Source organism: Melanotaenia boesemani, chromosome 2 (genome assembly GCF_017639745.1).
Source record: "Melanotaenia boesemani isolate fMelBoe1 chromosome 2, fMelBoe1.pri, whole genome shotgun sequence".
Lineage (NCBI taxonomy): Eukaryota > Metazoa > Chordata > Actinopteri > Atheriniformes > Melanotaeniidae > Melanotaenia > Melanotaenia boesemani.
The window spans coordinates 19,765,984-19,788,465 of record NC_055683.1 but is presented as its reverse complement, the minus strand read 5'-3'; the positions used below and the strand labels follow the sequence as shown (position 1 = coordinate 19,788,465).

The following is a 22,482-nucleotide window of genomic DNA, read 5'->3' as shown; positions in this document are numbered from 1 at the left end:
CCTGTTCCTTTCTCTTTTTATATTTAGACCCAGATTAGTCGACTGCAGAAGACACAGAGTTCTTCATCAGTAGCGAAAGCCAACATCCAGCTTATTGTAATTCATCATCAAAGGAACTGACTTGATTCTTGCAAATAATAATCAGCATCACGGTGTCGGGCGTCACACTGCTGTAACTCATGGTACTATACTGTTCTGTTGTTATACTCCACTGGCTGCTTTAATGTATCAGCAGCTTTTTAAAAATACTAATGTTAATACTTTGTCTTCATGACTGTTACAGAGTTTTAAAAAAATGATTTAAAAGAGTTGTGTCACAGACTGAACTCAAACTCAAAAAACTTTAGAAGTGCAATGATATTTTTAATAAAGAATCTAATCATGTAATGCTTTCTGTACCATGTACACGCTAAACTTAAGCTTCTTATAAACTTACTGTTGTATCCACTGTTATTAAAGGCTTGAGATAATACCATGATTTACAAATAGATAGTGAATGTTAGTGTTTGTTGCTTTTATGTGCTGAGATGAGCTGGCTTTTAGAGCAGTGTTCCCATGTGGTGTGTTAATAAGAAAAACAAAACAAAAAGAAACCAAAACATGGCACTGTTTGGTGAAATGTGTGCTACATACCAACAGCTTTTGTTTCTTTAAAGTAGGTGATAATATGAAAATGTCAGTGCCTTACTCATTGCACAAAACTGTAGTTAGGTGGCACAGATTTTTTAAAAATCTCCTGAGAAATAAATTCTTGACCACATGAAATCACATGGCTATTGTAAAGGTCAGGGGGCTGTTGGTGTTGCATTGAGGCTGATTTAGATTTCTGATTTGTACAGGGTACAGGGTGTGTGTGTATTTGGAGGCAACCAGGCTTTTATTTCCTGTTAATTTTTTTCTTTACAGACTTTCCTTCTCTTTTTTATTAAAAAAAAAGATCAATAAACATATTAATGCAGAAAAAAAATCTCTTTTGTTAGTGCCTGTCTTTGTCCATGTCATTCACTTGTCCCACAAGAGGATTTGATCCAGCTCTTATTAATATTACGGTCCAAATCTTTCTGGAGATTCCTAAAGCTTTGAAGCAGAGATTAAGAAAATACCTATATATATATATATATATATCATAAAACCAGCCTGCATCAAAGGCATGCTGTAAAAACAAGACAAACAGTGGATATGACTGTCTCGGTTCGAGGGCTTGCTGATTTTTTTGTTGTTCTTTTCCAGTGAGCATGTAGACAAGCACCAAGCATTCAGGAACCATGTGCTCTGGAATGATGAATTAAGGCCTTTTCAGGAGAAGAAACCTCCTAGCTGTGAGCACAGTAGTGGAGATGTTATGCTTTGCAGTCACTTCACTGCCACAAAGACAGTATAGCTTACAGAATAAATTCTCCATCATATCAACGTGTACTTGAAGATAATGTGAGGCTCAAAAGTTGATAATGAACTGAAAGCTGACATCTCTGCAGGATAACGTCAGCACACCAGCAGATCCACCAGGACTGGCTCAAAAAAGAAATGACTTTATTATTGGTTGGTCTAATGGCTAAAATGCCACTGAAATGCTTCTGGAGGATTTGGGACGCACATGTATGAGAACCTTCAGACATCTTAAAATCAAAGGGAAGTCAGATATTGGTAGCCATTTTTTTAAAACTAAAAGATATTTCTATTATAGTTGAGAATACTACAACAACTTCTAATGTAAAATGTATCAAAGTAATCATGTAAAAGACCTTAAGAAGATAAAAAACCTAATATTGTTACACAATCACAATACAAAGTGCGGTTTCTTGGCCTTGGGGTGTTGCTGGGCAACAACGACTCCATGAATGCATGAAAGAAATATCACTGTGCCATCAAAATGAGCCCCAAACTCATATTTTAAGGTCAGAAAGTAACAGTGCTACTTTTAAGTTCTCTGTCTTCATATATTGTATTAATGTTTTAAAATCCTTTAATTAAAAAAAATAAAAAAAATAAAAAAATCTGTATTTTTCAAAGACAGGTATCATTTAGAAGAAAAAACAAAAAAAAAAAAAACGACTTATTAGTAAAGACATTCTGATGTTATAAATTATAAGCGATCATAAATCAGTTACTTTTTTTTTTTCAAAGGAAGATGTACTTCAGCATCTTAACCACTAGAGGGAGACAGAAGCTGTGTCTTAAATCACTTTTAATCCATCCCAGAGACGTCAAACTCCAGCCTAAGAAGGCTAGTACCCTGCAGGTTTTAGATGCTTCCCTGCTTCACCACACCTGACTCAGATTAATGGATCATTGTGCAAAACATGATAACAAGTTGCTGATCCATTTAATTTGAATGAGATGTGTTGGAGCAGGGAAGCATCTAAAGATCTGCAGGCTGGCAGCCCTCAAGCAGCCTACTGAAGTTTAAGATTTGTGATCTAACCCATTACAACGACAGAGGTGTCCACGTTGGTCCTGTAAGACACTGTCTTGTAAGCTTGGGATGTTGCCCAGCTCCAATATAACTTATTAAAATTAAATGGATCTCCTCAACAGCTGTTTGTCAAGTTCTGTTCAAGCCTATTAGCAACCCACTGATCTGAGTCGGGTTTGTTGAAGGAAAAAGCATCTAGAAGCTGTTGGATGTTAAAAAGGAGCTGTAAAACATCAGGGTTTTATGCTAAACTGAAACCTGTCAAACATTTTATTTTACAGCCTCTGAAGGATGTAGAAACATATAAAAAGCTTAGCAGAGTGGGCTTTTTACTGCTATTGTTAATTACCAAATGTGCCTGCATGTGTTTCTACAGACTGTTTATATTGATCAATCTGTTAAAGGTGTTGACTAAATGTGTGTGTTGCTCCAGGCCTAACATGCAAGGCTGCAATGGATTAAAGCATTGCAGCCTAGTATGTCCATTTGATGTAAAAATCAAACATTTTGAAGGCCATAGTTTTGTTTTACTACTGATGAACACATGAGGTTTAGTTAAGTATTTCTTATAAACTGATTACAAGAGTTCATAAAACTTGAAGGCCTGCAGATGGCAATGTGTAGCTGTAAAAATACCTAGTGTGTAACAGCCCTGAGCTCAAGTTAGAAAGAGAAGCTGCGTTCCACAGGAAGTCACAGATCATCACTGTGTGTCCTGTGTTAGGTGTTAGTCTTGGCTGTGTTTGTGTGTACATTTGTACCGTCACTGACTTGAGACAGATTCACAGAGGGTCACCTTCAAACTAACCGTGTCTTAAACCTAAAAATGCATTAGAAAACGGCAGCTTGACCATATATTTTTTTTCCAGTTTGAAGGCTAGAGTCAAATATTTTTCATATGCAGAAAAATAAAATATGGATAATGTGAACCTTTAGTGGAAAAATGGTTAAAAATGTTTTTTTTTTTTTTAAAGAATACTTAAACCCCTGTCAGGTAATCAAAGACCACATCAGTCCCAGCAGCAGTAGTTGTGCTCACATAAAGTTAAAAAACTATTATTTCTCTGAGCCTCTGTTAAAAAAGCCTTAACCTAAAATGATCTCTTAGATAACCTCCATGCTTCTAGTCATACTGCGCTTCTGGAACCTGCACTGAAAATTAATGGTACCTTTTTTTTCTCTTGGACTAGTTTATGATATTTCATCACAACACAACAAGTAGCTTCTTGCTCCAACTGGATATAAAACATAAATCAAAGTAACGGAATTATGTATATTAATGAAGTGTTTCTGCTCATCTACAGAACCTACAGTCACCTACACCACTAAAATAAACATCTGAAGCATGTAAACAGCAAAAATTTAGATCTGGTGTGGACGTCAGACGCAGTGAAGACTAACGAATTGCTTCTGTCAAATTAATTGTTTTTCTGTTTGGCAAATGGAGCAATTTACAAAGTCTCCCCGTCTGTTTATGTCTTTAATCTTGTTCCCTCTCTTCTTTTGTCTTATCTTAACCTTTTGTGACAAAATTAATGAAATGCCACTCGTGCAATCAGCCAGATGCCAGAGGAGTAAGTGGGATGGAGAATGGCGTTCTGGGCCCTTAAGCTGTGCCACTTCTTATTTATCTGCTTTACCAGAAGCCAGCTGTTCCAAATTCAAGGTCCTCTGCTACTAATGAGTGGGGAAGACCCAAGTGGAATCAGCTGGGCCAAAACCTTTGAATTCTCAATAGCTAAAGGTAAAAAATGAATAAAAAACCCCAAAAAGCTACAACGAAACACAGCTCTCAATGCACTGGAAAAAAAAAAATGTAAATGCTGTCACGAATGACCCACAGCAGACTGGCGCTCTTATGAGCGTTTTAGGCTGCAACCTACCACTGATGCATTAAGAGAGCTGGATGCCACCACTCAGCCTTGCTTTCAGTTTATCCCAGTGGTCTCTTGACACAGCATGTGTATTAATGGTGGCTGTATGCACAAAAACAGAAGTGGAGTGCAGCTAGAGCCAAAATGTCGGCCCCCTGCAGTTTAAAAGGAACACATGCCATGTACTACAGATACAAAGGATGTGTTTAAAACAGCTAATAAAACTACAAAAGTAATTTTTTTAACCCTAATTAATTATAACTTTTAAATGAAAGCTCTAAACAGATACACACACAATGAAAAACAACAAAACTGGGCATTTCAGAGCATCACTAAACCTGTAAAATAATATTTAATGTCATAATCTCATCTATTAAATCCAGTAAAGGTTATAAAAGTCAAAGAAAGAGCTGTATGAATATTTAGTTTTGTTATAATATTGGGCACCAGTGCATTAACTCTAGTTGTCCATTTAAAAAACATACCTCCTACTTCCTAAATTGGTTTTGGAAAATGTTTGTCCTCCAGCAGTATTACATGAAGACGTTTGTAGTGTCTTCCTGCAGGACAAATAGCAAATGACCTCATGCCACCATTAACATTTCTATTTATACAACACATATCCACTGCTGCTCAAATTAGATCAAACTGGATGTTAAAGTTTCAATTCAAAATATTCCCTTTTTGTGTTTCTTGTTTTGGATCTTAAACAAAGTCAGTAGTTTAATTAATTTAGTCAGTAGTTTAATTTAATAAAGATTTTTTTTTATATTTTAAGTCAAAAGCCAAAGCTGGCACCAAACTCTCATCACTGCAATGCTTTAGACAAGCCAGTGCACCTGATTGCCCTGTGAAATATGTAACACGCCCTTCCTCCCAGCAGATCCGCACACATAACTCACCTGGGAGTGGTGCAGCTCTGAGAAGCTACTTAGAAAAACAGTCCTGCTTCCTGCAGGAGGGACTGTGTGTTAGCCAAAAGGATGTCTGATCTTCAAACCATAGACCTTCCCATCTGCTGGTCACTCTGCCAGCAGATGTAAACTGTGACTTCATGAGAATCAGGGAGAGCTGTGTGACAGGGGTGTGTGCAGTCAGTATCTCAGTCTGCAGTACAGTGTGGCCAAGCTGCAAACTGCGTGACAGGGCGAGCCCTGCAGCTTCTTTTTTATTGTTATAATGCTGCTTCAGTTGAATTAATGCTGCTTATGTCTACAATCAGCAATGTCATCTTATTACTACCGCTGTGTGGAGAGTTATAAGCTGAACCTGCTCCTTTTGGTTTAAAACACAACTGGCCCAACAGAAGACAAATAACTCACTCATCTTTGTCTCGTGGGGTCTCTTAAGTAAACAAAACCATTACATATAGTTATATGCTTATTCGATATTTAGTTTTATTGTATTTTTTGTTAGGTTGTCATACTAGTTGGTTGCTTTGGATCGTTGGGTTGCTGGTTTTTGTTTTCTTGTATTTTATATCTCTGGGTGAAGTTAAAGTGTTCTGTCCTATATTGCAGTGGTTCCCAACCTATTTTCCCATAGGACCTCCCTCCTTTGGTAGTGCAACTACCAAACAGATGTTGACCCCAGCCCACCCTGTGTTGAAACCATGCTTGGTTTTATGCTTTCAGAAGCTAGCTTCTCTCCATAAATGATGCATTCTGGCTGACTCCTTTCCTTAGATAAAACCAAAGTTAAGGCAATTATAAACATAATGCCTAACTTTTTTTTTTTTTTCAAAATATGGACCAATCATTTGTACTGTAACATTTCTTAGACATGTCTCATTAATGAAATGGTACAAAGTTATGGTTTTCAGGCTCCCAAAAAAATGATTCTATGTGAATGAAACACCCAGATAAAAAAAAACAAAACAGTCAAAGCCTTGGGGACCCCCTGGGCTCTTTGGAGGACCCCAAGTTGGGAACCAGTGCTATTTTGCCCCCCTCCAAAATCAAGTGACACAATTCCACCATACACACTCCCTCATCTTCTCTTCCCATCATCAGCTGCTGCTGCTTCTTCTTGTACATCAGACAGGATAACATGTACTTTCATCCAGCTATCTGAACTATTTTGCTTGTTAGTTACAGAAGATGACATAAAACTACAGCATCTTAATCCCTCACGGCTGGCATGCAGTCATGTTAAAAAGTATCTGAGACGTGTATTTAATCAAGTACTAACAGACTAACAGAAATGTAATTAGTTGGAGAGGAAACCGAGCATAAAAATGTGTTAATTAAAATTTATTTACATCATATGAGGACACTAAAAGAAAAAAGAAAAAAGAAAAGAAAAAGGACAAAGCTAACAACACCTTCCCACACACACACAAATATATGTGTTTCTGCAGAGTTGCAATGCAAGACAACCTACATTTACATGTAAGTGTGTATTTGTCTACAATCGTGAGCTGCCCGGCTGCTGAAGGCACCGATGGTCTCTACACACAAAACAGAGACCCAGAAGAGAGCTTAGTCACTCTTTTGTGTGTGATCCTGTTGTGTCATCTTTGAGTGTAGGTTTGGCATTATCAGTTACGATGAGCTTGAAGTGCTCAGCTGAATGGATGATGCCACAATGAGCTCTACATGCATGTGGGTGCATCTGCCTTGTAACCAACTCTCTAATATCCATATAAATGACCTCAGGGAGGGCGGATGCTCAGACGGAGTGGGTGTCTGATTGTCCATGTTGTGCTTTTGTAGTGATGGAGCCACCCTTACTGGCTGCAATCTGAGATGAATGGAAAGGCAATTTTACTCCAGTGTTTCTGGACTACAGTGTGACGTAAATCCCATCCCAGGATCTACTTTCTTACCTAGATGAGAATTTTCTGGCCTCAAATAATCAAACAGCAGTTGCAGAGATAAGAACTGAAAATGTCTGCAACATGGATATTTGAGTTATTTTGGATCGAATATAAGCACAACAACTCATGCTGTACACCGGAGGCAGGTTTAGCTTCCTCTCTTTTTCTCTTGTTTCTGGCCATTAGCTTCTCAGTCACTTCCATTTTTCTCTGCTTCTCCAATTTTTTTTTATTCTGCATCGCCCCCTTCTGCACCGCATTCTCCTTGTATATAACAAATGCACGTCTATGGCTGTGTGTGTGTCATTCTAAATCTGGATGCATGACCCAGAAATCTGTCAACATGGTTATAGTCTTATTCAATTCATTGGGTAACACCCCCTTGTTCCTATAGTTTGCACACAGTCAAGTTCATTTTAGTATAAGCAAAATATTAGGGTAGGTTTGATTACTGCTGGTGCCAAAGTCAGGCTGGCTCATGTTTGTCAGGTCGACCCTTCACCAATGACTCCGAGCAAAAATGATAGACACACCCAAGAGTTCTCACTGAGCTGATCTGGAATAATTTGTGTGTGTTTGCACAACATCCTACCTACTAACAGTAACATCTCTCTTTCCACTTCTTGGTCCGTAAACATGCAGTTTCGTGTGAGGGAGTCGGATGCATCACTGTCACTGCTGGAATTCCTGCAGAGCAGAAAGAAAATACATTAAGCATCACCTAATGCAAACCCAGACTCCCTCTCAGAAAAAAGGATATATCCTTAAAAAACAATAATAATATGGAAAGGTTCAGACCATAGTCTCATGTTATACTTTATATCAGTGATAAAGGAGAATGATCAAAATGATCCAAGTTAAATTTTCATGAAACAAAGGAGAGCATCATAGTATTAGACACACAGACATACATTCTCTCTTCTTTTCTGCATAGTTGAATATTAAAGTAACATCTGAAAGCACCAAATCACAATCATAAATCGTACTGATGGAGGGGGGGTGTTACTGAAACCACAGGCGCACTGAAATGTGAGACAGTGACTGTTTTGACAAGTCTGAAGTTGGATGCTTCTCCTTTTTTTTTTTTTTAGCTAAGGTCTGAGTGATGCATGAAGTATCTTAGCTGGCAAGCAGAGGAGCCATAACTTCAAAGAGCAGCCATGAATGATTCATAAAAATAATTTAATTCACCAAACTTAGGAGTGGAAAAAAAAGGTTACACTGAAACAGGATGGAGACTACCCAGATCATGAAAATGTAATATAAATGAACACTTTGAGACACACTACAGATGTTTACAAGTTTAAAGGCAAAAACACACATTCAGACACGACAGATTGAAGATCTTTTCTTTTGTAACTGTTCCGCAGCTGCTTACTTAAAAGCTGTCATTCATGAGTTTAGTTGTCTTGCAACAATCACATGTCAACATTTTAATTTCCCTCATAGAAACTCAGGAACAGCCTCTTGTGCATGCACTGTCCTAAACTCAGCACATTTTTTATCTGTCTTTAGCATAATGAGTCAGTCTGTTGGTGTTTATTGTGCTGGTCTCATTTTGCTTTGCTTTAAGCAGAGGGACTATGACTTTGTCTTTCAGGGTAAAAGCTGAGTGAATGTAAATGGGTTTTAGTGTAAACAAAGCATAAATCAGTACCTTGACTCCTTTAGTATTTGAATGGACAACACACAATTTATAAATATAAAAGAGCAACAGCAAAACACAACAGATTAGAAACAGTAACAGAACATTTTGTCTTGTTTTCTTCTTTTTTATCATAAACCATTTTTAAATGTACAAAGAGAGAGAGAGAGAGCAGGCCAGGCTTGTCTGACATTAAGCAATTTGAACATTTAAATGTTCGCCTGCTTGCTAAATGTACATTTCCTTTCTTTAGTTTTCTAAAAGATATTTGCTATTAAAAGTCCTCTTAAAGAATTTGGTTACTCACACAGTAAAACAGACACAGATAAATTGTCAATAATTCATATTTGCTGAGCAACACCTGAAAATTGATAACATGATAGAAAAGACAACAGAAAGGCTGAGGTAATTCCAGCAATGATCAAAATTCAAAACAGAAAAAAGTGCTGGCTTTAGTACCCAAATGCAACTATTATCCATACTATATGCACTCAAGGTTTATGTTAAAGTAGTCTATCATGTGCAAAATTATGATTTTGTTGTTATAACAAAAACAGGTTTCAAACAGAGATGGAATAGTCACATTTTATTGTCCACTAGTTAACAATAAATTAATAGATGTGTCAGTGATCATGACCTTTAAAAAAACTTAGTTGTTTGCTGGACTTTAATACTAGAATCAGCCACTGATGGAAAGAAGTGACACTAAATTTCTAGACTCAAAAGAGTAAAACACAAATTCATGCTCTGTTTGGTCCCATGAACAACAACATCTTGGACATGTGGGGTTTCATATTTTTGCTTCCATGATCTTTGGCCTGATGTTTTAAAGTAACAAAGATTGACTAGCTTGAGCTTTTGCGACCTTTTTTTGGAGGGCTGCCTCTTTTGCTCTGTACTGGCAGCTTGCTCATTTTGTCCTTTGAGCCTTTAATGCTGTACAGTCTGCTAAAACTCAAGTTAAATGGAAGCCGCCCTTGTTCCTGCTCATGTGCTTCTTGTGTGGACTCCATCTGGGTTTGAGGAAGAGGATGGACCTGAGGCTGCAAGTTAGAGTATGTGTAGAGAAAGGAGGGCTGGGGTTTTGGATAAGGAGCCTGGCTCTGTGGCTGGCCAGCTCTTGTCCTGATGTGTGCTGCTGGAGGCTGTTGAGAGTTGAAGCTCTGCTGGCTGAGGGAAATCTGCTTCCGCCCGGCTGCAGGAGGAACAACACCCACCGTCACCGGAGGGGATTGCTGGGATGGTGGTTTGTGAGGAGATGATACATTATCCAAACCCTTGAGACTACTGAGTAACAACTTGCTTTCTGTCTGGTTCGGCTCACGGCTTTCAGAAGGTCGATCCCCTAAAAGCTGGGAGGCTGAGCGGGATCGAGGGGACCTCAGTGGTCGGGAAGATGTGGAAGGCCCAACATCCTGCTGCTGAAGTTGCTGAGAAGAAATATTTATAAAAGATTTTAACAACCTCCACTTGTCCATATTCTATTAGTAAGTCTGCAACTTATCCATAATAGAGCGTTAAAGTGAAATTAAAGCTTTCAAGTACAATAAAGAAAAAAAAAGAAGTTTGTAAAATTATGTTCATTTTATTCTAACTTTTACTAATATTACATGACTAAACTGAACTCATTCAATCAGCACCTCACTGACTCCCACAAATTATTGTTAGAAAAAAAACTGTGGATTCAGGGCAACAACAAATGAAGTAAACAGCAGTAAATTTAAACTATCAATCTTTTATCCTCTCATTAATATTGTATCAATGCAAACATGCATGAAACTTCATTAAAATGTCACTTCAGTTCCTTCAGTCTCCTTGTTTAATAATGAACAAGAGTTGTGTATCAAATTAGTGACGCTCTGCTGATGCATAGTCAACAAATGTACACAAGCACTGCACACACACTGAAAACAGACGTAATTTGGCTTAAAAAAACACATTTTTAGGCTACACACAACCAGCTGTCACTCCTTTGGAAATGAAACTTTTCTAACAGGGAGCTATGACTGGCTTTTTTCTTATGTCTATCCACAAATACGAGCTATATATCCACCAAAGGTACATACACATGCTCAAAGGGACATAAGAACCCATGAGCATTGTAAAGGTGACTAAGAGCAGTGTTATGCACCATCAAACTGTTGCCAGGTAAAGTTCCTTTGTCCAGCTATATTTTAGCAACGAATATATCACAATATGTCCAGAAATATTTCTTCTGTGGGTCATGTGGTTGGACTCTCTTTGCAGAGCAGTTGCCTTTTTCTCTTCATTTAACTTAGTTTTGGTTACAATTTTTAATGAAATATAATTATTTAGAATTATAGTGTGATCACTCAAAAGGAGAAAAACTAGGGAAGTGTCCTTACTGGTGATGTATGCTGCAAACAGTAATAATTTTTATGAAGATAAATGGTCGTTGCAGATGTTTTTGTGAGTAATGAACTTTGATAAATAAAGATGAAAGGTCAGTCTCATATACTTCATACCTTCTGTTCCTTTGCCTCTCTGGCTGACTGGCTCTCTGTCCTTTCTACTTTGCTGGGTCTTAGTGCTGACTGGTTCAGTGCCTTCAGTGCTTTGTCTGGTTTCGTGCTCTCAGAGGAAACCGTCTTTGGTTTAAAGTCCCCAGTGGACAACTGCTTTAACTCGGTTTCCTGACAGGTTGATTCTCCAGCAGACAATCCTTCATCAAACAGTCTGTCTGGTGCTGACTGGTTTTGCACCCTCTTTCTCTTCAGAGCCTGAGCCTCGCTGCCTTCTACTGCTGTTTCTGTTGAATAATCTTCTTGTTTAAAATGCTCCACCATTCTGCTGGCCTCATCACTGCTTGCCCTCTCAATCCCCTGAGATTCATGCTCTGTCCTCTTCTTTGCATGACTCAGTTTTTCTCCATTTATATCCTCCTCTCCTTCAATTTCTTCACTAGTGTCCTCCATCTCAATTTTTTGCCCTTTTGTCTCAATTAGAGAAGAGACTGAGACTCCAGAAGTACATGACAAAGTCTGTGTTTCACTGCAAGAAGTGTCCTGATCTGCAGAGTACAATGTTGCAGCATCAAGGCTGTAATTGAGGCATGCAGGATTAGTGGCAGTAGTGGGTGTGCTAGCTTGTGTGAGACTAATATGATTCTGTTTTGTCCCCTGGTTTTGATATTCACATGGGTCAAAAACAGGCTCGTAAATGGGAGATTCACTACATTCATAATACTCTTCAGAGGTGGTGGAGTCCTCTCTTGGTGAAATGTACCCATCACTTATGTCCGATGTAGGTGTAAGAAACTCTGGTATGTATGATCGTGAATCAGGTGTGGTTGTTCGTGAATCTGGGGTAGGTGGGCGTTGAGGAAACCCATCTGGACTGGGAGTTCGTACAGCTGTTGGCGACCATGATTCTCGCTCAGAGGTGGGTGAAAACAGGTCTGACATGTTTTGGGGGGAAACCTGTAAATGTAGGGACTTTTTGGGAGTTTGTGTGTTTTCACACGTTTCACAAGTTTGTTTTTGAATGGTGCCGTCTATGTTATGATTCACAGTATCTAATATGCTGTTTGTGCAGTGTCCTGATATGACTTGTGCCTGGTTACCAAGCTCACTGAGCTTATCTGCAACAGACATGTGCATACTGTCATCAGCACTGTCCATGGCTGTGCATGGTTTCTGTGATGTATACTGTACTGGGGCATTAAAATAGTCCATAGCCTCTAACAAATTTATATTCTTTGGAGTCAGTTTACTATACGATACTCTCTGAGGTTCATGACTTCCAAGGTGGGTTTGGTTCTGCGTCACATTTGGTACTTGAGCAAATTCAATGTTTGGAGTGTTTTCTGAGGTCTTTGCCTGTGCTATGGCTGCACTGGTTGTTTCTGTCTCAGACGATAAAGTCTTGGAGTCAGCATCCTTTGGGGTTTTTTCTTTAATATTCAGACTGGCTGTTTTGGGTGTATCGGTAATAAAAACATCTGACTGTGTTTGCAGTTTGGTTTCAATGACTGACTGTGACCCTGCTCTGCCATCGTGCTCTCCATTAGCTCCTTTACCCTCTCTCTCTTGGGAAGTCACATTCAGTTTCTGCTGTGATGTTTCTGTGGGATTATTTGTGTTTCCAGTATATATCTCATCTCCAGTTTTACTGGCACCATTGCTTTGCCGTTCTGGGGCAGATTCAAGCTCCTTTGCTGGGGATGCTGGTAGCATAGTTGCTACAGCAACCTCATTGAGGACCATTTCTGGCACTGAGCAGGTCTTAGGCCTCCTGACTAGACAGATCTCTGGCAGCATCTGGTTATTGCTGATGCTGCTATCTTTGAAAACTAGATTGAAAGTACGAAGCTTGGGGATTGGAGGACCTGATGCCAACAAAGAAGATGCAGAAGGTGAGGATGAAGGAAGGGGGGAATTTAAAGTTGTAACAGAAGAGACAGGGGAAGGACAGACAGAGGGGGAGCTGGTTGAGGAAACAGAAGTGCAGGAACTTGTAGCTGTGCTTGAGTGCACTGTAGTAATTAGGCTATTTTTAGAAAGGAAGGTTGAACTTTTAGACTGCATTTCAGAAGCAGAAGCAGTCGAAATGTGCTTGTGGATGCTGGGAGTCTTGAGGTTATGAGTCATTTCAGAAGAGATATCAGGTTGCATGTTAACAGCCTTGGTTTGTGAATCTCTTTGCAACATCAGAGTCTGTTCTTGTGTGTCGTCTGTGTTCTTGGAGTCACCGGGGTCAGGCTGGTGAGAGGCTGGTGTGCTGTTTGACTCCAGGGTGTGTGCTCTGTTCACAACAGCACTTTTTATATTTAAGCTTGCTACAGTTTCAGCTTCTTTTTTAGAGTTTGTTTTTAGGTGTGAGTTGGATTTAGGACTGTTTGTGGAGACAGTTTGGGTTGTATGTAAAGGTGTGAATGCTTTGTAGCTGGATTGGGGAAGTGTGTGTGCATTGAGGTAATCTGTATTGTGGCCTGCACCAGGCTTTGTGCTTGAATAGAGCTTATTCTCAGTTTTGAGAGCATTAGTTTTATCCTTGCTGGGTTCAGACTTTAGTCGACATGGAGGGGATTTCTGGTCAAGTGCCTTGTCTTTACTTTTGATGTCATCAGGAACCACACTGAGTTGTGCTGGCTTTGCTCGGTCTTCCACCAACTCTTCACCTTTGGATTTACTCTGTTCGAGTTTATTCTCCTCCTCATGTTTAGCAGCTAGCTGTCTGGGTCTTGCAACCTCTGGCAAAGTTTCTTGAGGCCTGCTAATTGGACTGCTAAACCTTATTGCTTGGCTGGTTTCAAACATCTCAGAGCGCTGCAGATGCACTTGAGTTGGTTTGCTGGCATCTCGGATGTTAATGAACCCTATCACATCACTTGGTGGGTCAGGTTCAGGCCAGGTGGGCAGGTATGTGATTAAGCATGCCTTCTCTAGATTTGTAAGTCCAGGGTGGAGTGGCAGTTTAGCCTCCACACTGGCTTTCTTTCGCCTTGTCTTCTTGGAGTTCTCTACAATTTCTGGCTCTTTGGGGGTATCGCGGCCAATTGAGGTGGTGGGGCTGGGGTTGGTAAGGGCAACCAGGGCATATTTGGGGTTGAATAGTTTCCTAGCAACATCAGCAGAAGTGGGCGCTACAGTGGGTATCTGCGGCCGGAGCTCTGGCTCAGGCTCTGGTTCCATAGCGACTTGCTGGAGGTCAACACAACTGGAAGTCATGTAAAGGAAGCGAAACAGTTGGTCAAACGCATCCACGGCCTGGCCCGTAGTCACGGTAATGAGATTTCTATCCAGTCGTGAGGACATCCAAGTGAAGCTGCATAAAACAAAAGAAAATAGTTAGACTGCTGCGATAGGCTACTAACGGTAAGCTACCACCAGTAACTGAGTTCCAAAAGAGGAGTCTGGTGGAAACAGAAAAATAGCTTTACTGATCTTCTACATAAGCTAATTAAACATTAAATGAAACAATGATAGTGAAATTAAAACAGTGATTTCCAGCTACTGGGTTTGGCTGAGATGTAATAAAGACTTTAAAATAAGTTGTAAGTGTCGGCTGACACTTGTTATGGGTTATAATCTGTGATTATAGTCTGAGAAATATTGCACAGGCTAAAATTCCTACATTGATCACTTGTCAGATGTGATTCAAACTGACCTCTGGAAAAGAGCCCAAAATGAATGAAAATATAATTATCTTGCAACACAAAAAAATGACTTGAATGTATCATTTTTACATTTCTTGTACATTGGGTGCATTTACAAAATATTTGCTATGTAGAAAATACTACTGGAGATTAATAAAGTGTACTGTTTATTCTTTTCCCTCCATGCCGGAACTCATAAGTAAAGAAAATGGGGTACATAAAAATAATGAACATTTGGCTCTTGTACTCACATCACTTACATATAAATTGCACTGACCTGTATGACCCAGACACAGCTTTATCTCCATCAATGAACATGAATCTGTGCCCCATTCGCCCTCTGACCTTGGTGCAGAATCGAGTATAGAACTCTGAGCCTTGAGAGCAGCAGACACGGAGATGCTAAAACACACAATACAGTACAATCAGAACCACATATATACCATTTAATGCAACCAGGAACAACTACAGCAGCCCAGTCCCACCATAAATTGTTAAATGTGTTTGTCCACACATGCAGTACTAAAAGAGTAATGACAATGTTATGGAAGGATTAGGAAAATATTTTGTATTGCAACACGTGACTTTAATTGCAATCAATGAGCATTAAACTGGGTAGGCTGGGACAATATAGTTTGTAACCCTAATAATGTACGTTTTTACTCTTAATAATGACCAGACAATGGTGCTGATTGGGCTTCCGTGTTGTCACATGGTCACATAGTGGAAACTTCACCTTTTGTGTAATAAGAGCTATATTATAGCAGAGAACTGTAGAAGAAGAATTGAGCCATTTTCCTATTTAATAACTTATTGTGACATAGCTAAAGAAATTTCCCATGAAACAGTGTACAGTGTGCATATTTCCACGTAAAAACATGTACAGTGAAATAGTACTTCTCATATGAGTGTATGGTATATAATCACGCGAATTTAAGAAGTTAGATATCACTTTTGATCATTTATCATTTGAGCTACATTTCAGGAGCAACATCTCTTTTATACTTATTTACAGTGAACTGTTTTGTAATGGTTGTACTTCTCGTATCTGTGTAGGTTTAGGTTGGACTTTAGAAAGACTAGATTTAATTCTGAGTGCCAAGTTTGTCAAAGTGACCAGGCAATAAATTAGGACACAGCCAACATTTTGTGTGTTCTGATGAAGCAGAACATTACTAGCATGGCTTGTTTTACAGTAGAGACACTTGTTTCTCTTCCTCTTTTACTCACACCTTAAACTTCTCCTTCTATTAATGGATTGTTTTTGACAGCTGATTAGCTACAGGAACAAACTGCAGATGTTTTTATATATGTGTCTTCAACTCTAAGCTGTGGATAAAGAAAACTTCAGATGTCAGCATTTAATTTGAAAGCAAAACCCGCCAGCTACAAAGTGCACAGTTCTGTCCCAGCTAAGTGATATGCTGTAGATTTTTCCATTTTGTTAAAATACTTAAACCCAGCATGTTGAAGAATCCTTTCTAGAGATTTCTAACACATCTAGAAACCACCATGGAGAACTGAAGAGTCACAATCTGGCACTTTTTTTGCTTACTGAGGTGCAACATTCTTCTTTATTCTCACTCATATGGCAAGTCATCTGTTCTTCCTCCGAATCTGTTTGTCCACCCCTCCAACCAACTACAGATCGTCACTTAAAACTCACAGTAAAATCTCAATCTGTCAACTTCCTGCCAGCCATCTCATATAGTTTTATCGTCACAGCTTTCTGACAGTCACTTTTGGAGATTTTGCATTAGCTGTGCTTCATTGTTCAACAACTACAGCCTGGCCTGAAAAAACATTATTTGGAATATGCATCACTATTTAGGACAGTTAATGTAATAAAATGTTTACAGACCAAGTTCCGCTCCAGATGCTGCCCCCCAATGAATCAAAGCAGCCGTATACTGTATGATACATCAAGGAGCAGAGCCCTCCAGAACCCTCCAGACAGAACCAAACACAAATTAAGTATAAGACTAACAAATGGATATTTGTATGCTGAGTACACACACGCTTCACCATTGACCACTAAAACATTGGCCGTATTAAATAACAGACATAACGTAAACAAACTATATCGCTGAATAAAAACAGGCATGTTAAAAACATTAAAAAAAAAAAAAAAAAAACTACGTGACTGTGGTACATCTTACTTTATGCACATTAAAATCTGTGGGCATAGGATGCAGTTTCCTCCCAGAGTGCTACTCCGCTATCTAATATTTGACTAATTTAAAAGTAGGGCAACTTCAGGCTAAGTGTGCACTGTGCAGATGTATTACTGTGGGCAGGACTGCACTTGGCAGCTAGCACTAAAGCAGAAAGACAGCACTGAGACATCCATGAGAAAAACAGCAGAAAACAAAACACTATTTATTCTTACATGAAGGGAAATGCAATGATGATGAAACGGCTGGAAAAACTTACTGAACTTAAACAGCCTCATTCACTTATCATGTGCAATACAAACATTTATGTTTGTAAACCACAAACTCACAAATGGTACTGTGGCAGTTTTTTCAATTCAAAACAGTTAACAAGGCAATGGTACCAGCTGGTAATGAGGGGTGGTTTATGTATCCCTGTTCTTCTGTAATCTGCTTGACTTTAAGTATAATTTAATACAATATGCAGAACAATAAGCAAGAGATTAAGAGTCTTAAGATGTTTGGCTTCTCTTTAAGCCCATAAAACTATCTGGGAAGGTTTCTGATGGGTTCCAAACTCATTTTGCAAAATCATAGTGTGCATAGAATTCAAAGAAACCCTACAATTAAGAGTCTGCTTGCTTTTATTACATTCATGCAGGTTTACAATTGCTAACTTCAGTTTCTGCATTTCTTTTGTGAAGCATCAGTTATGCTCATCCTTAGAAATAACACAAATGCAAGATGTAACATGAAGGTGATGACCATGACCACAGCAAAGACCACCACCAGAAACAAACCAGATCACGGCAGGTCGAGATCCACACCACCACCACAGGGCTGTAGCGCAGGTCCCTGAGGGAACCTGATAAGGATGATCACTATAGCAACAACCCTGCAGACTGAGCATGCAGAGCCCCCGGTGTAGAGGATCCCCATGAGGAAAAACACTGGAGTTAAAAATGTTAAGTAAAAAAAAAAAAAAAAAAAATTAAACAAACCTAAAAAAAATTTACATAAAGGTGTTAATAATAATTATTTACTAAAATAAAACAAAATAAAATAAAAAAAACTAAAGACAAATAAATAAATAGAAAATAAAAGACAAAAAACAAAAATAAATAAAAATTCAGTTAAACACTAAGATAAAAAAGTCAGTCTTGAGCCTCTTTTTAAAAACATCATTAGTCTCTGCAGCCCTGAGGCTCTCTGGCAGCCTGTTCCACAGAACGAGGCCTCGTCGTAGGTTTTAGTTCTAACTTTAGGAACAACTAAAAGGCTGGTACCAGAGGACCTCCAAGTCTGCGAGGGCTCGTAATTTAAAAGCAGGTTAGATAAATAAGAAGGCCCAAGACCATTAAGACATTAATAAACCACTAAAAGACTATTAAAAGAAATTATTTTTTTGCAAAAACTACACTCTGAGCAATTGATACTTCCCCCAACTTTTTTTTACCTCCCCTGATGGAGAATAAAAAATAAAAAGTGTCTGTGAAAATAACTGGTACGTCAGTGCCAAGCCAGACAAACAATATTGTTATCTAAAATCAGATCATCGATCAGATGATTTTTAAGGCCATGCTAAAATTTCTGGATGAGTTATATTGTTGGGTAATTAATATATGTCTTGCAGGGGCTATGTGAATTGGATGGAGACCTTGGATGATAGAGGTATGTCACTGGGGTGTTTGCCTTGTTAGTGATATGTACTGGGATATGATATGCAAAAAGAGAAGGGTTTGACTGGGGAGGTGATACTGTCATGTGAAGAATGCATTGTTTATTTAATGTAATTCAGTTTGGCAGTCCACAGTTCATACACCAATAACCACCTTTAAAACCAGTCATTAAGAATTTAAAAAATACACCAACAAGCAAATAAAGTGTCAGTGCAGCAGTACTGTGCAACAGCTTGGGCTTTTATACCAGCAGCTAAAAATCTCAACAATAAAGATCATTTATTGCCACCAGAAGCATTTAAGAGTCTGACTACAGAAGGGATAAAGTACTTTGAGTATTGGTTAGTTTTCCGACCGATACTAACGAGTGAATCCAGTGGTCTTAGGTGCAGCGATGACTGAACTACAGGTAGATATTTCAGAATTGTCTACATGTGTACTGTCTTCTTTATATTATGATACAAACAAAAAAAAAACTAACTGCCAGTGGAGATAAACTCACCAAATGTAAACACCTTTAAATGGCTAAAACAAGTTAAAACATTTCTTTTCTCATATGCTTATGAATGAAATATGCTATGTATCTTTGACTTATCTGGTTAATAATTTCAGTTTAGATGTTTTATAAGATTTTACATATTTTATTGTGATTTTAGCACATCCTTTAAATTAGGTCTTTGTGATTTTAGTTGTGTACTGTTTGTATTTCTCTTTATATGTTATTTCTGTTATGTAAAACACATTAAATTGCTTTTGTGTATGAAATGGCTAAATAAATAAACTTGCCTTGCCTAAAGCAAAACACACCTGTTATGTGATGCTGCAAGCTGGAAAAAAAAGGAGTCATGAAATGTTTTTTTTTCGGTCTTAGGACACTGCAGGGTAGTGACAGTTCCAGGAATGAGCATAGTGAATGTTAGTGTACCATCGAAAAAGGTCAGAAGCATGGAGCTTTAAGGTCAGAAAGTTATGTGGTGCTGCTTGAAAAGCAGAATAGTAAAAGAACATGTCAAAAACAAAATGCTTTGCTGCACAATGAAGAACATCACTGGGAATATTTGAAACTTGGGTCTCTAATGTCTCCAAACCAACAGAAACCACTTAATACTTTAAACATAATAAGTTAAATAGTAGGGATACTGTTGCATTGGGCTCAATAAATGGTTGAACTGATCTTGCCAAAACAATCAAGTTTGTTTGGAAGTGCTAAATATATATATATATATATATATATGACTATATATAATAAGTAGAAGCTCTCCTAAATATTGGAATTCTGACTCCCCGGCCTCAGTTAGATAATGCCTTAGAGCAGGGTTACTCAATTCGGTCCTACGTGGGCCGCAATCCAGCAGGTTTTCCATGTATCCCTGCACCAACACACCTGAGTAAAATTAATAAGTCATTGTGTAGAACCGGATTGGCTGTTAGAGCCACCTAATTTGACTCAGGTGGGTTGGTGCAGGGATACATGGAAAACCTGCTGGATTGCGGCCCTCGTAGGACCGAATTGAGTAGCCCTGCCTTAGAGTCATCTCCCACGTGTGCTGCTTCAGATACGTTATTATGGATGGATGCATCGTGATTTCCAGCAGAAGCAAAATTTTCACTGTCACTACATGACCAGTCGTCATCCTCATGAGGCAGGTTTTCAGAATCAGAAAGGACTGAGAAAGAATTTCATCGACACTAAAAAAGCCTTGCAATATGTTGTGTGTGCTTTCTCTGTAATCCACTCTGCCATCACAAACTATGAGCACTTCATCATCAGCGCCGTATGATGTCTTTCAAATGTGATTTCCTCAAACTTTGAATAGACCCCCTCACCTCCCCCACCCTCCCCTCGCCTACCAGGTGTGTTACATTGAAGATCCATATGTCTACCACCTCGAGGTGAAAAATGTTAACAGCTTTAAGCTCTCTTTCTGGCCTGGTGTTTGTACAGTACAGTAACAGGTAAATCTACTCTTATCTGTCCAGACTCACTGAGAACCGACGTCAGATGCCTCTAGAAGCTGCAGGTGTCTTTACTCATATCTTCACCTGCTGAATAATGGAAGTTTAGATTTTTATTTGTGGTCTCATATATCACTGCTATGTATGTAATCATTATTATTAGTAGTAATTATTGCTGAATGTTAGTTAAACTTTGTTACTAATAACAGTGCATGTAGATCATAGTTTGAAAATGAAGTTTATTTAAACAATGCCTACTTTATAAGAAGCAAAATGACACAACAGACTGAATGTGGTGGTGTAACACTGTGGACTATCTGAACCAAGCTACCAGTCAGCCAACATGCTGCAGCAGCTGCAGCAGCAACAGGTGAACAACAGCTGGAAACAATCGAATTCCATAGTTGTTACAGCAGCAGCCATGTTTCTGATATCAATATGGCCAAATCCAGACACACTTTGGCTATAATCCTATGAGATAGATACAACTCTTTTACAATATTCACATCAGACACATGCAGCTCACCCTGCCATATTCATCTATAATGTTCTTGTCCATTTGTCTAATTTTGACATGACAATATGACAATAAATTGGCCAAACCTTTAAACATTTTAAACCCCCGATATAACTTGTAGGTTGCACACAGATCCCAATTTTCATTTGAATGCAATATTGTCACATATTCTATATAAGTCTGTTTAAGAGTTCTGACAGTTTCATAATTATTTAATTACGTTTGTTGTTATTCATGTGATATAATGTTATTGTGTGTTTTGGTGTTCAGTAATTAATTAAATCGTCTTCTATATGGCTGTTGTTCTATATGTGCAACTTGGAGGAGGTGGAGGGGGAAATGGGTTGTATTGGTTGTGTGGTGACGGAGTCATACCTTGAGGTGTCCAGCATGCATGTTTGCCCTTTGACACATTGAAAGAAAATGAGGTAGTCCAGCACGCTCCAACAGGATGTAAACAGACACCTTCCTTTTGAAACCAGCATCGAGTAAATCTCTGAAAATGTCGATATCTGTAAAGACATCCATCACCACTGCTATTACCTGGAAATACACAAAAATGCAGATGCACAACTTAGATTACCCACAGATAATCAAACTTTGTGCACACACACAGTTTAGGGGAAAAAAATTAACACACAAACCTTATTACAATGCATGGAAAAACTGGAAGACATTAATTAAATGAAGCTATGAGCATTTTTCCAGTATTTTGCTTTTGTGATATATATAACTCACATATGCCAGAAGCTTTCCAGGAAAATGATGCAAGAACATTTCAGCTAAATAATACATCAGTGAGAAGAACAGCTTCTAAGAAATTAAACGTATCATAAAATTGTGGCCTTAGATGAGTCAGCAGCATGAACAGACACACTCATACAAATAAACCATGGCAGTATATTGCACATGTACATGCAAATATCTAACATGCTCCAATGTTGCTGGGACCGATATGGCTTGGGGTGCTTCCTTCAGTTCCAGATAAAGCAGCTTAATCTAGTTGCACTTTACTCTTGATTGTCAGCTGGTCTCTGTACCCTGATGTCATACTGGCTATTGCTCATGCTAAGATCATCTCTACATGATGCCTAATGTATGATTAGTCTTTGGAATAGGTGAAGTCAGAAAACAAGTTCATTGTCGAAGCTTCACTAATGTGAAGAGCTCATTTTGGGTCATGAAAAATAAACTTCAGTAAGTATATGGGTTAACACAGTTGATAATGCAAGCAAACACACGCTGCTAAGTGTATATGTTTTCTAGCTAAAGTTTTGGCATATAAAGTATAATTTTATAACTTATGTAC

General features: G+C 38.6%; 1 protein-coding gene across 3 annotated transcripts in view; it reads right to left on the bottom strand.

Moving 5' to 3' along the window:
* Positions 1 to 22,482, bottom strand: part of LOC121651953 (mucin-5AC-like) — a 29,291-nt gene that overhangs the window by 6,094 nt on the left and 715 nt on the right. Inside the window, exons 2-5 of one of the 3 annotated variants that reach the window (XR_006012547.1) lie at positions 21,549 to 21,716; positions 15,146 to 15,270; positions 11,237 to 14,537; positions 7,698 to 7,792 (exon numbers count right to left, since the gene is read on the bottom strand). Coding sequence is in view for 2 of the 3 variants with exons in the window: in XM_042004430.1 (XP_041860364.1) it covers positions 9,596 to 10,180; positions 11,237 to 14,537; positions 15,146 to 15,270; positions 21,549 to 21,716 (4,179 nt within the window). In the remaining variant the exon portion in view is untranslated. Of the gene's footprint in view, positions 1 to 7,697; positions 7,793 to 8,280; positions 10,181 to 11,236; positions 14,538 to 15,145; positions 15,271 to 20,686; positions 20,714 to 21,548; positions 21,717 to 22,482 lie in introns of those variants that run through there. The other 2 variants (XM_042004430.1, XM_042004444.1) reach the window with 2 other exon arrangements.